Source organism: Micromesistius poutassou (genome assembly GCF_964030765.1).
Source record: "Micromesistius poutassou genome assembly, chromosome: 15".
In the NCBI taxonomy this organism is placed as follows: Eukaryota; Metazoa; Chordata; class Actinopteri; order Gadiformes; family Gadidae; genus Micromesistius; species Micromesistius poutassou.
Window position 1 is genome coordinate 695,175 of NC_140285.1, and position 11,061 is coordinate 706,235.

An 11,061-nucleotide genomic window follows, 5' to 3' on the forward strand; every position below is an offset into this window, starting at 1 on the left:
TGTGCGTGCGAAGGCAGGCGCATGCGTAGTTATGATACAGTTACATTCAGTCTTAATCAGAGGTAGAGAGGCATGGAGGTTCCTGTTTTTCTTCTGGGGCCCTTTGGTACAATTTTTGCTGACGCAGCAGCTCAGCAGTTTAACAATTCAATATCTCAGTATATTCCACGTGATGCTCGCACTAAATTCGGAAGTCCTGTTCATATATGGTAGTGTCACTGAAAGTCCGGTTTTTTTCCAAGAGCAGATGTCCACGATTGTTCCCGTTTTCTTCGGAGGCCACCGATATCCTTAGCATCGAAACTGCATATCAGCAGTTCCAATATTTCAGCATTTCGATGTTTCACATAACGCAGTCTTTTTTATGAACAGATGGTTATGATGGTTCCGCTTTTCTTTGAGGTAGACAGTACACTTATTGTTGAAACAGCAGATCAGTATTATAACTTTTCAGATACAGCAGATCATTAGTTACAACAGTTCAGCAATTCAACAGTGTTCATTTATTGTCCAGATTAATAGCAGATGTCTTACCCAGTGATTGGGCAGTGGGAAGCTTAGGGCTAGGTGCGTCAACGTGTGGCCTCACGGGCACACAACAGTTTGAAATGAAGTCCAGGATCCATGAGCAGAGTGAGGTGGGGAGACCAAGATGAATGAGTTTGAGGACCAGTTTATGGGGGATTATGGTGTTGAAGGCAGAGCTGAAGTCCACAAAGAGCATCCTTACATATGTGTTCGGGTACTCCAGGTGGTACAGGGCTGTGTGGAGTGCGATGGAGACAGCGTCCTCTGTGGATCTGTTTGCTTTTTAGGCAAACTGGTGGCTGTCCAGGTCCACAGGGATGTGGTCTCTGATGTGCGTCAGTATCATCCGCTCAAAGCACTTCGTGATTACTGGGGTGAGGGCGACTGTGCACTAGTCATTGAGGCAGGTAATGGCAGATTTTTTGCGGATAGGGACGATGGTAGTGGTCTTAAGGCAGGTGGGAACTTCAGCTTGTTGCAGAGAGAGGTTGAAGATGTCTGTAGAAACTCCTTCTAACTGGTCGGTACATGACCTCAGTATACGGCCCGACACCCATCAAGGCCAGTAGCCTTGTTGGTGTCAATCCCTCTCAAGGGGGACCTCACTTGGTGGTGCTGAAGAGTGAGTGTCTGATCCTCCTCTGGCCCTGTCACCTGACGCTCCACTGTCACCCCACTGTGCTGCTTGTCAAAGCGGGCGAAAAAGCGATTTAAGGTGTCTGGGAGGTCCCTGTCCTCGCTAACCAGTGTGGTCTTATATTTGTAGTCAGTTAGAGTTTTGATGCCTCTGCACATGCTCCTGGGGTCCTGGTTTTCAAAGTGACCCTCAATGCGTTAGAGGTGTACTCCTCCAAGTTGGCTCCCTGTGAAAATGCCTCCCATACTGTGCTCTCAAAGCAGTCCTGTAGTGATGTAACAGCTTCCTCACTCCATACTATTAATATACCATAATATTAAATCAACGAAAGAAAAGATAACAAAACAGAAAGAAAACCCTAACTAACCCTAACTCTGGGGGACCCAAACTGGCCTACTCCCGACCAGAAATAAAATGGGATGTGAGTCAGCCGGGACCTCTATCTACTCTGCACTAACCTAATCTAAAAACGTGAAAACAACCATCGCCAACCATTAATTTTAAAGTAAAATAGCGGCAATAATGTTCCCACATGGGAAAAAGGTGTTTTAAAGCAAATTGCAATTACAAACTTAGTCACACAACGAACGCTTGGTGCCGACGTGGCACCGCGTGGGACTGGCGACGAGGAAACAGTATGCGTGCGTGCGGGATCAAAATCCAATCCGTCTGAGGTCTGGGCTGGGCGTGCCTTTATAGCCGATGTCACATCGGCCGCGGCGGGAACAACCAGCCTGTAGGGAAACAGATGCAGAGCAGCGCAGTTGCGCAAAATATCACATTTTCCTGTATAGCAACGTAACAGTGGGGATGGTGCAGCCAGGGTGTCCGCGCATCCTTAAAAAGTCTTAAAAAGTCTTAAATTCATGTTTCTAAATTTAAGGCCTTAAAAAGTCTTAAATTCGTTAAATACTGTAACTCAAGGTCTTAAATTTGTCTGGGCAGGACTATTTATTTTTTTATTTTTCTCGCGGGACTTTTCGGGAAGGACACGTAGAGAGGCTTCTTTCTTGCTAGATACTTGGTCAGAAATATGCCGTTAAACTGCACTTTTACAGCTTTTGAACCAGAGAGCACTGAGTATCACTTTATGTTCAATAAACAGACAAAAAGTCAACTTCAATGAGTCTCATTGAGTGACACACATGCTATGCTTGGGTTGTAATAAAAAGTCTTAAATTTGACTTGCCTGCAGATACCCTGGGTGCAGCTGGAGTTTTGGTAATACTTTCTTTGTAATACTCCATCACTGCCTAATTGGCAGTGGTGGAGTTATTAGATGATGACCTTGTAATGATCCCATTGTTGATATTTTATTTATCTTATAGAAATGGAATCCACTGAAATGCATGTTTGGTAAGTTCTTATTCCACATGTTTGACTTTGTAAATGCGTAACAGATCATATATTAATTTCCAGTGATTTGCAAGGGTTACTGACTCACACCAAGTCAAATGATATCGCTGTGATTCAAAACCTTTCATCTAATTGTACCAGAGAGTCAGAGCCTACCTAGCAGAGGGACCAGAGTGGCAGACCTACTGAACAACATCATCTAGATATTAGATTATAGAATGGAGCTATCCATGTATATAAGACACTACTCTCATAGCTGGGGCGATGTGGCCAGCATAACGTCAGCTCAGTGGCGTTTATAACATAGCTCAGCGAGTCGTCATGACAACACAGAGCAGGGACAAAGGGTAGAAAGACTTCTGTCCTTGTTTGACCACGATAATGGCAGCCGTCTCCCTACACGTATTCAGTCTGTCAAGATGTTCTTCTGTGTAGAGGCTAATTCAGAGTGGAAACCAGGAACTGGTTCAACTGATTCTACATGATTAGAATATATGGAGCAGTTCATAATAATAGGATGGATATGTTTCATAATATCAATCATAGTCCTGGAAGGTAAGGGTTACATTCAACTCTAACATGTATCATGGTTACATTAAACTAACATGTATCATGTTACATTAAACTAACATGTATCAGGGTCATGCTGAATGATAGTGACTGCTGTCCTGACATGTTACTGTATTGTTTATCTCTTTATAGAATCGTTTTTTGGACAGAAGGTAAGTGTTATAACTGGTTTGATACAGAACACAATAATATGTGTGACCCTAGCTGGCAGTGGTGGAGTTATTACATGATGACCTTGTAATGAACCTGATGTTGATATTTTATTTACATTTTTATTTTATAGAAAAAGAAAACACAGGAACCGAACATGGAGTTAAATGGTAAGTTTTTATTCCACATGTTTCTCTTTGTAAATTAGTAACTGATCATTTATTAATATCCAGTAGTTTGTAAGGGCTACTGACTCCCTCCCAAGTCAAATGATATCGCTGTGATTCAAATTATGCAGTACAATACTTGATTTTGGCTAGGTGTATAGTCAGAGTTCTCCTGATGTCAAATATATCTGCCACGTTCAGACCAAATAGAGCATATTGTTTGTGTCAGACATAAAGTAATTTCAATGTACAAATGTGGGACTCTAATTTTGAAATTCTCTAAAATGATACAATACAAATCCTGTATAGTGTATAGTTAGAATTTTTCTCATTGTCAGAACTTAAAGAGCAATGTGTCATTTTAATGTAATGTAGGATTTTAATTCTCTAAAATGATAAACATTTAAAAATGCTTGATTTTGTGTAGGCCCTGTAGTCTTTGTATATACCCTGTGTTAACCCTTTATTTTGAAATCCGGACATAGTCACATGTGGAAAGTCGCTAACTCTCTCTCTCTGATCGCTTGGTCGTCTCAATGCATTTGCCACAAAGGATAGACTAGACCCCAAGCACCGAGACAGAGCAGCCACTAGTGTACAGAACCGCTTGAGACGCTTCAGAAACCCGCGGCAGAGCGCTTGTAGTGGCTAGCTAGCTACTCTGCAGCAGCAGCTACAGGTCTTGTTTGTAATGTAAGGCTAACTTTATCTACTCTATAACCGTCCAGGTGGAGCTGCTGGAGAAGAGACCTCTGGTCTCCCATCCACACCTCTCCTCTCTCTGGAGCCCGTACGTTCAGCCCATTATTTGTGGTCTCTGTGTTATTAATAATAAACTGCTATTTCGTCTTTATTAGGGACCGAGCAGAACCTGCAAGGTCCCTATTGTTATTGGTCCGATTATTAGGGACCGAGCCAAACTTGGCAAGGACCCTATTGAAACCCTCGTGATTATTATTATTATTATTTTTAAACACTTCGACTGCATTTTTCCCCCCCTGCACATATTCTAAAACTCTTTTTTTTTTGGTGCAATTGTGGGGACTGGTGAAAAATTTGATATTCTAGCCCCCAAATTCACATTCGCCCCTAGGTGGCGCTATAGCAACTGTTCAAAAGTGCAAACTTTGCACAAGCAGCACGCGTCACCAGTTTGACCTACACTCATGAAACTTTGCACACACATGAAAATCCTCATGATGAACAAAAAAGTCTCTTGAACTGAACACTTCCGGTAGCCATATTTTCCGCCATTTTGAATTTAGTTAAAAACAATAAATTCCCCAAGGATCCCAGGTTTCTCGACTTTGACAAAAATCCTTTGGCACATATCATATATGGCCCATTATCTTCAATCTGACTTAAGGATTAGTCTGTACAATAAAGTTTAGAGCACCAATGAGTTCTAAAAGGGGTGTGGTTGAAACCTCGAAAATAGTTAATTGCTCATATCAACGTCAAGTTGGACGCCTATGATGTTGGCCCCAATACAAAAGTTGTTCAGAATCAAATTCTGAACAAGATAAAGTCAACATATTTTCAAATGGGGCGTGGCATCGAAGTGGGCGTGGCCTGACACTAAAATCGCCACAGTTCATAGACGCAATGTTTGATTTGAGCGGGACCCACTCAGTGGCCGTTAGGTACCCAAGTTCTAACTGCTCACCAAAAATTAAGTCGATTTAAAAAAACAACATGGCCGCCAGAGCCTCAAAATCACTGTGCGGAGACCGTAATAGTTATGAATATGAAATTCACGGCACACGTGTAAACTGGTGCCGATAGCTCACATACCAAAATTCGTGTTTCTATTTTTTGTAGCGCCCCCTACAGGAACTTTAAAAAGCAGCCCCTGCGCCACGTTTCACCAATATGTATGAAACTCAGTATTCACGTACAATGTGCCCATACCTACAGAAAAGCCTCTTGGACCCATGCCCCAAACCCCACAGGAAGTCGGCTATTTGCATTTCTAATTTTCACTTTTGGCGGCCATTTTGAATTTTTTTCACTTTTTGGCCTTGTGAACTCCTCCTAGGCAATTTATCGGATCTGCTTCAAAATTGGTCAGTACAGTCATGAAGTGGTGCTGAACCAAAATCCTGCTATTTGTGACTGTACGTTGAAGGGCGTGTCCGTGGCGTGCCGTCAAACTTGGCCATTTTGAATAATTATGTGGTCTTGAATTTTAACAAACAAACTCCTAGGGAATTTATCGGATCAGCTTCAAAGTTTTTCTGTAAAGTCAGAAAATGGTGCTGAACCAACGCCCTGCTATTTGTGACTGTACGTTGAAGGGCATGGCCGTGGCGGGCTGTCAAAGTTGGCCATTTTGAATGGAATTCTTTCACTTTTTCGCCTTGTATTTCAACTAACTCCTCCTAGGGAATTTATTGGATCATTGATGTAGGGTTAATGAACATGTAATTCAGTTAAATGTGGTCTTACATGTTAATGTCAAAACAATCAGTAGGACACCACAGGGCACCTCTGCTTCTACAGATTACATAAATTCGCGAATTTTTTTTAAAACTGCGCTTTTTTAAAACTGCGCGCAGTGATGAACGGGACCTCGTGCCGGCTTGCGGCTGCGTCACGTGCGGTCCTAACATGTGCACATCTTGCCAGCACACATGTTACGACGGCACGTGACGCGGCCGCAAGCCGGCGCGATTTTTTTTTAAAACTGCGCGCAGTGATGAACGGGACCTCGTAGTGGCGGCTGCAAGCCGGCGCGAGGTCCCGTTCATCACTGCGCGCAGTTTTAATTCTTCTTCTTCTTATTATTTTTCAGGCACTTTGATTGCATTTTCCCCCCCCTGAACATATACGAAAACTCATTTTTATTCGCCACATTTGGTGGAACTGCTGTAAATTAGAGATTCTAGCCGTCTAATTCAGATTGGCCCCAAGGTGGCGCTATACCAACTATGCCAAAATTTCGACATTTGCACAAGCATATCTCGTCACCAGCTTCACCTACACTCATGAAACTTTTGCCACACATGCAAAACCTCATGATGAACACATTTGCAGATACTAACTTAGCACTTCCGGTAGCCACATTTCCCGCCATTTTGAATTTAGTTAAAAACAGTAAATTCCCCAAGGATCCCAGGTTTTTCGACTTTCACAAAAATCCTTTGCCACATATCATCTATGGCCTATTATCTTCAATTTGACATAAGGATTAGTCTGTACTGTCAATTTTAAAGCTCCCATGAGCCATTGAGTTCGAAAAGGGGTGTGGTTTTTACCAAAAAATTGGTAAATTGCACATATCTACATTAATTGGACTCCTATGATCTTGGACCCCTCTACTAAAGTTGTTCAGAATCAAATTCTGAACAAGATAAAGTCAAAAAAATTTCGAATGGGGCGTGGCTTCAAAATGGGCGTGGCCTGTTACTAAAATAGCCACAGTTCATAGACGCTATGTTTGATTTCAGCGGGACCAACTCAGTGGCCTTTGGGGACCAAAGTTCTAACTGCTCAAGTAAAATTAAGTCGATTGGAAAAACAACATGGCCGCCAGAGGCTCAAAATCACTCTGCGGAGACCGTAATAGTTATGAATATGAAATTCAGAGGACACGTGTAGACTGGTGCCTGTAGCTCACATACCAAAAATCCTGGTTGTCATGTTTGTAGCGCCCCCTACAGGAACTTTAAAAACCAGCCCCTGCGCCACGTTTCACCCATATGTATGAAACTCGGTAGGCACGTACAACATGACAATACCTACAGAAAAGCCTCTTGGACCCATGCCCCAAAACCCACCGGAAGTCGGCTGTTTTCTTTTTAAATTTGCACTTTTACCGGCAAATTTCACTTTTTTACCGGCAAATTTCACTTTTTCGCCTTGTATTTGAACGAACTCCTCCTAGGGAATTTATCGGACCTGCTTCACAATTGGTCAGTACAGTCACGAAATGGAGCTGAACCAACGCCGTGTTATTTGTGACTGTACGTTGAAGGGCGTGTCCGTGGCGTGCCGTCAAAGTTGGCCATTTTGAATGGAATTTTTTCACTTTTTCGCCTTGTATTTCAACAAACTCCTCCTAGGGAATGTATCTCATCTGCTTCTACAGATTACATGAATTCGCTAAAAATTTAAATTAAAACTGCGCACAGTGATGAACGGGACCTCGTGGCAGCGCACATGTTACGAGGTCCCGTTCATCACTGCGTGCAGTTTTAAAAAAGCTCACATGTTACGAGGTCCCGTTCATCACTGCGCGCAGTTTTAATTATTATTGTTATTATTATTATTGTTAAATGTTAGTTACACCTTGTTACTAATTAATTGAATGTCTCAGTCAAATTATATAAAGTGTATTTGTACAGTGCTACCTTATATGTAGTAGAATGAAGGACTTAATGCAGTGGTGTAACAGTATGGATGAACTGTATGTTTGAACACAGCCTGCAGGTCTAGAGACATCCGGCCCTCCAGCTCCCTCCAGTGAAACACAGCCTGCTGAAGGTGAATTGTGTTAATTGTGTTACAGCTGCAGTTATGTAACTAATGACAATATGAACTAATCCAGACACATCTTTGCTATAATTCTATCAAATATTCATGATCAGTTATAATCATATGGTTCCATTAAACTCTAAAATGTATCTTGGTTATGCTGAATGATAGTGGCTGCTGTCCTGACATGTGACTGTATTGTTTATCTCTTTATAGAATTGGCTAAACTAAGTCTTGAGAGGGTAAGTGTTATCACTGGTTCGATACAGAACACAATAATATTTGACCCTGGCTGACAGTGGTGGAGTTACTAGATGATGACCTTGTAATGAACCCAATGTTGATATTTTATTTACATTTTTATTTTATTGCAAAAGGAAACACCGAAAAGGTGGTGGGAGTCAGCTGGTAAGTTCTTATTCCACATGCTTCACTTTGTAAATGAGTAACATCATTTATTAATATCCAGTGATTTGCAAGGGTTACTGACTCACACCAAGTCAAATGATATCACTGTGATCAAAAACATTTCATCTAATTGTACCAGAGAGTCAGAGCCTACCTAGCAGAGGGACCAGAGTGGCAGACCTACTGAACAACATCATGTAGATATTTGATTATAGAATGGAGCTATCCATGTATATAAGACACTACTCTCATAGCTGGGGCGATGTGGCCAGCATAACGTCAGCTCAGTGGCATTTATAATGTAGCTCACTGAGTCGTCATGACAACACAGAGCAGGGACAAAGGGTAGAAAGACTTCAGTCCTTGTTTGACCACGATAATGGCAGCCGTCTCCCTACACGTATTCAGTCTGTCAAGATGTTCTTCTGTGTAGAGGCTAATTCAGAGTGGAAACCAGGAACTGGTTCAACTGATTCTACATGATTAGAATATACGGAGCAGTTCATAATAATAGGATGGATACGTTTCATAATATCAATCATAGTCCTGGAGATAAGGGTTACATTAAACTCTAACATGTATTATAATAACATTAAACTAACATGTACCATGGTTACATTAAACTAACATGTATCACGTTACATTCAACTAACATGTATCAGGGTTATGCTGAATGATAGTGACTGCTGTCCTGACATTTTTTGTTTATCACTTCATAGCATTGGTTTGTAGAAGACACCAGAAGGTAAGTGTTATCACTGGTTTGATACAGAACACAATAATATGTGTGACCCTAGCTGGCAGTGGTGGAGTTATTAGATGATGACCTTGTAATGTTGATATTTTATTTACATTTTTATTTTATAGAAAAAGAAAACACAGGAACCGAACATGGAGTTAAATGGTACGTTTTTATTCCACATGTTTCTCTTTGTAAATGAAGAGAAACAGTCATTTATTAATATCCAGTAGTTTGCAAGGGCTACTGACTCCCTCCAGGTCAAATGATATCGCTGTGATTCAAATTATGCAGTAAAATGCTTGATTTTGGCTAGGTGTATAGTCAGAGTTCTCCTGATGTCAAATATATCTGCCACTGTCAGACCATATAGAGCATATTGTAATTTCAATGTAAAAATGTGGGACTCTAATTTTGAAATTTTCTAAAATTATACAATAATTGTCTGTATAGTTCGATGTGTATAGTTCAAATTTTTTTCAAATTTTTATTTTTCTCATTTAGTCCACAAATAGATATGAGGGAATCTATAAGACTGCAACTCATTCCCATCAAAAAAATATTCAAACCAAGATGACCTTTTGACCTTTTTTCACTGTAATTGAACAGTGTGTGTGTGTGTGTGTGTGTGTGTGTGTGTGTGTGTGTGTGTGTGTGTGTGTGTGTGTGTGTGTGTGTGTGTGTGTGTGTGTGTGTGTGTGTCTGGTCGTGTCCTCATCTCCTCCTGAGAGTTCCCAGCTGCAGAGCTGCTCCACTGGGCTTCAGTCTTCAGTGAGTGTTGCTGCATGTGGAGGCTGGCTGTGTGTCCTGACTCTCTGCTGCCTTCTCTTCCAGAAACTACACCACTAAATAGTGAATCTCCTGCACCAACCGGGGACCAACAAGAACACACTTCAAGAACAACTATCCCTGATGTAACTATGGATGGTCATGATGATGACCAACGTCTGGATGCCTACAGGTCTGGTACTGGACAGCTAGACATTGAGATGGGTCCAGTCCAAACGCTGCCCAAAGATGGTAACAGGATTCTTTAATATCGCCGTTAGTCCCAAGTTCCCCATCGACCGTGTTTCACTATTGAAGGGGAATGACATTACAGGAGACACAAGTAACGCCCGTTCTAGAAATTCTGGATCAACCTGAAAGTGAATCAGATTAATCAAACTCAGACACTAGAGGAGGAAATACACCAGTCTGATTCCTTCCTGATGCCAGCTTTCACAGGAGAAGAGGCGTGGTGTGTTTATCATCATTATTAGATCAATCCTCACATTATTCTTCTATATGTGGCTCACAGAGCAAAGACAAGCGAGGGGTTAATAGATAGTGTGAGGTGTGCTCTGTGAGGCGTCCTGGGTTATGATGGGTAACGTTGGCTTGGGTCCAAGCTCCACCTCTCCTGGGCGACCAAGGAAGATGTACAGGGAATGATTATACAGAGATGGAGATGTTGGGGGAACCACTTGTCTTTGAGAGCTTTTTTTTTACATTATTTTTACCACTTGATTAAAATGTTAGGTGGGGAAACCATGACGACTCAATGCATTATGTTTAGTTCTGCATTGCGTGCCCACACTCATTTAAAATGCGTTTGGATTGAGTTTTCACGTTCGGTCGGTCTCCCCAGAGAGACTATTCTCTGTCCCATATGGCCACTAGGTGGCTCCTGGTCACGCTGAAAAAACACAATGAATTCATTCACGTCTCTGCTTATCTTATCATAGTGCTGCCTTCTTGGCCAGGTCATTCTTGGAAAATAGATTTTTAATCTCAATGAATTTTCTTACCTGGTTAAATAAAGGATTGATTGATTAACATCGGATTTCGTTCTTGTAAAATATTGCATTTTCTTTTTCTTTTTTATCTCTTCCCAAATATTCAGAACCTCAACATGCATGACAATGATGATATGGCAGCCAAAATATAACAAGTGTGGACCATATATATTTTGAATGAAAGAATGTCAAAACAATAAACCTTATTTTGCCTTGAATGACACAGCCGCACAACTTTGGTGCCATCAAAAT

General features: G+C 41.5%; 1 protein-coding gene across 1 annotated transcript; it reads left to right on the forward strand.

Annotated features, from left to right (window-relative positions):
• The first annotated feature begins 2,365 nt into the window (after positions 1-2,365).
• LOC311359607 (uncharacterized protein) lies at positions 2,366-10,851 on the forward strand. The gene is made up of 11 exons (XM_084479663.1): positions 2,366-2,386; positions 2,494-2,521; positions 3,224-3,243; positions 3,375-3,411; positions 4,137-4,198; positions 7,833-7,893; positions 8,101-8,126; positions 8,262-8,292; positions 9,012-9,037; positions 9,160-9,196; positions 9,866-10,851. The coding sequence occupies exons 2-11, from the start codon at positions 2,515-2,517 to the stop codon at positions 10,066-10,068; spliced, it is 510 nt and encodes a 169-aa protein (XP_084335789.1). The 5' UTR covers positions 2,366-2,386; positions 2,494-2,514; the 3' UTR covers positions 10,069-10,851.
• Positions 10,852-11,061: the final 210 nt, after the last annotated feature.

Coding starts and splice junctions, on each gene's coding strand:
- LOC311359607 (XM_084479663.1), top strand. Junction 3,244..3,374: donor AATCGTTTTTTGGACAGAAG/GTAAGTGTTATA, acceptor TTTATTTTATAG/AAAAAGAAAACACAGGAACC. Junction 7,894..8,100: donor TGAAACACAGCCTGCTGAAG/GTGAATTGTGTT, acceptor ATCTCTTTATAG/AATTGGCTAAACTAAGTCTT.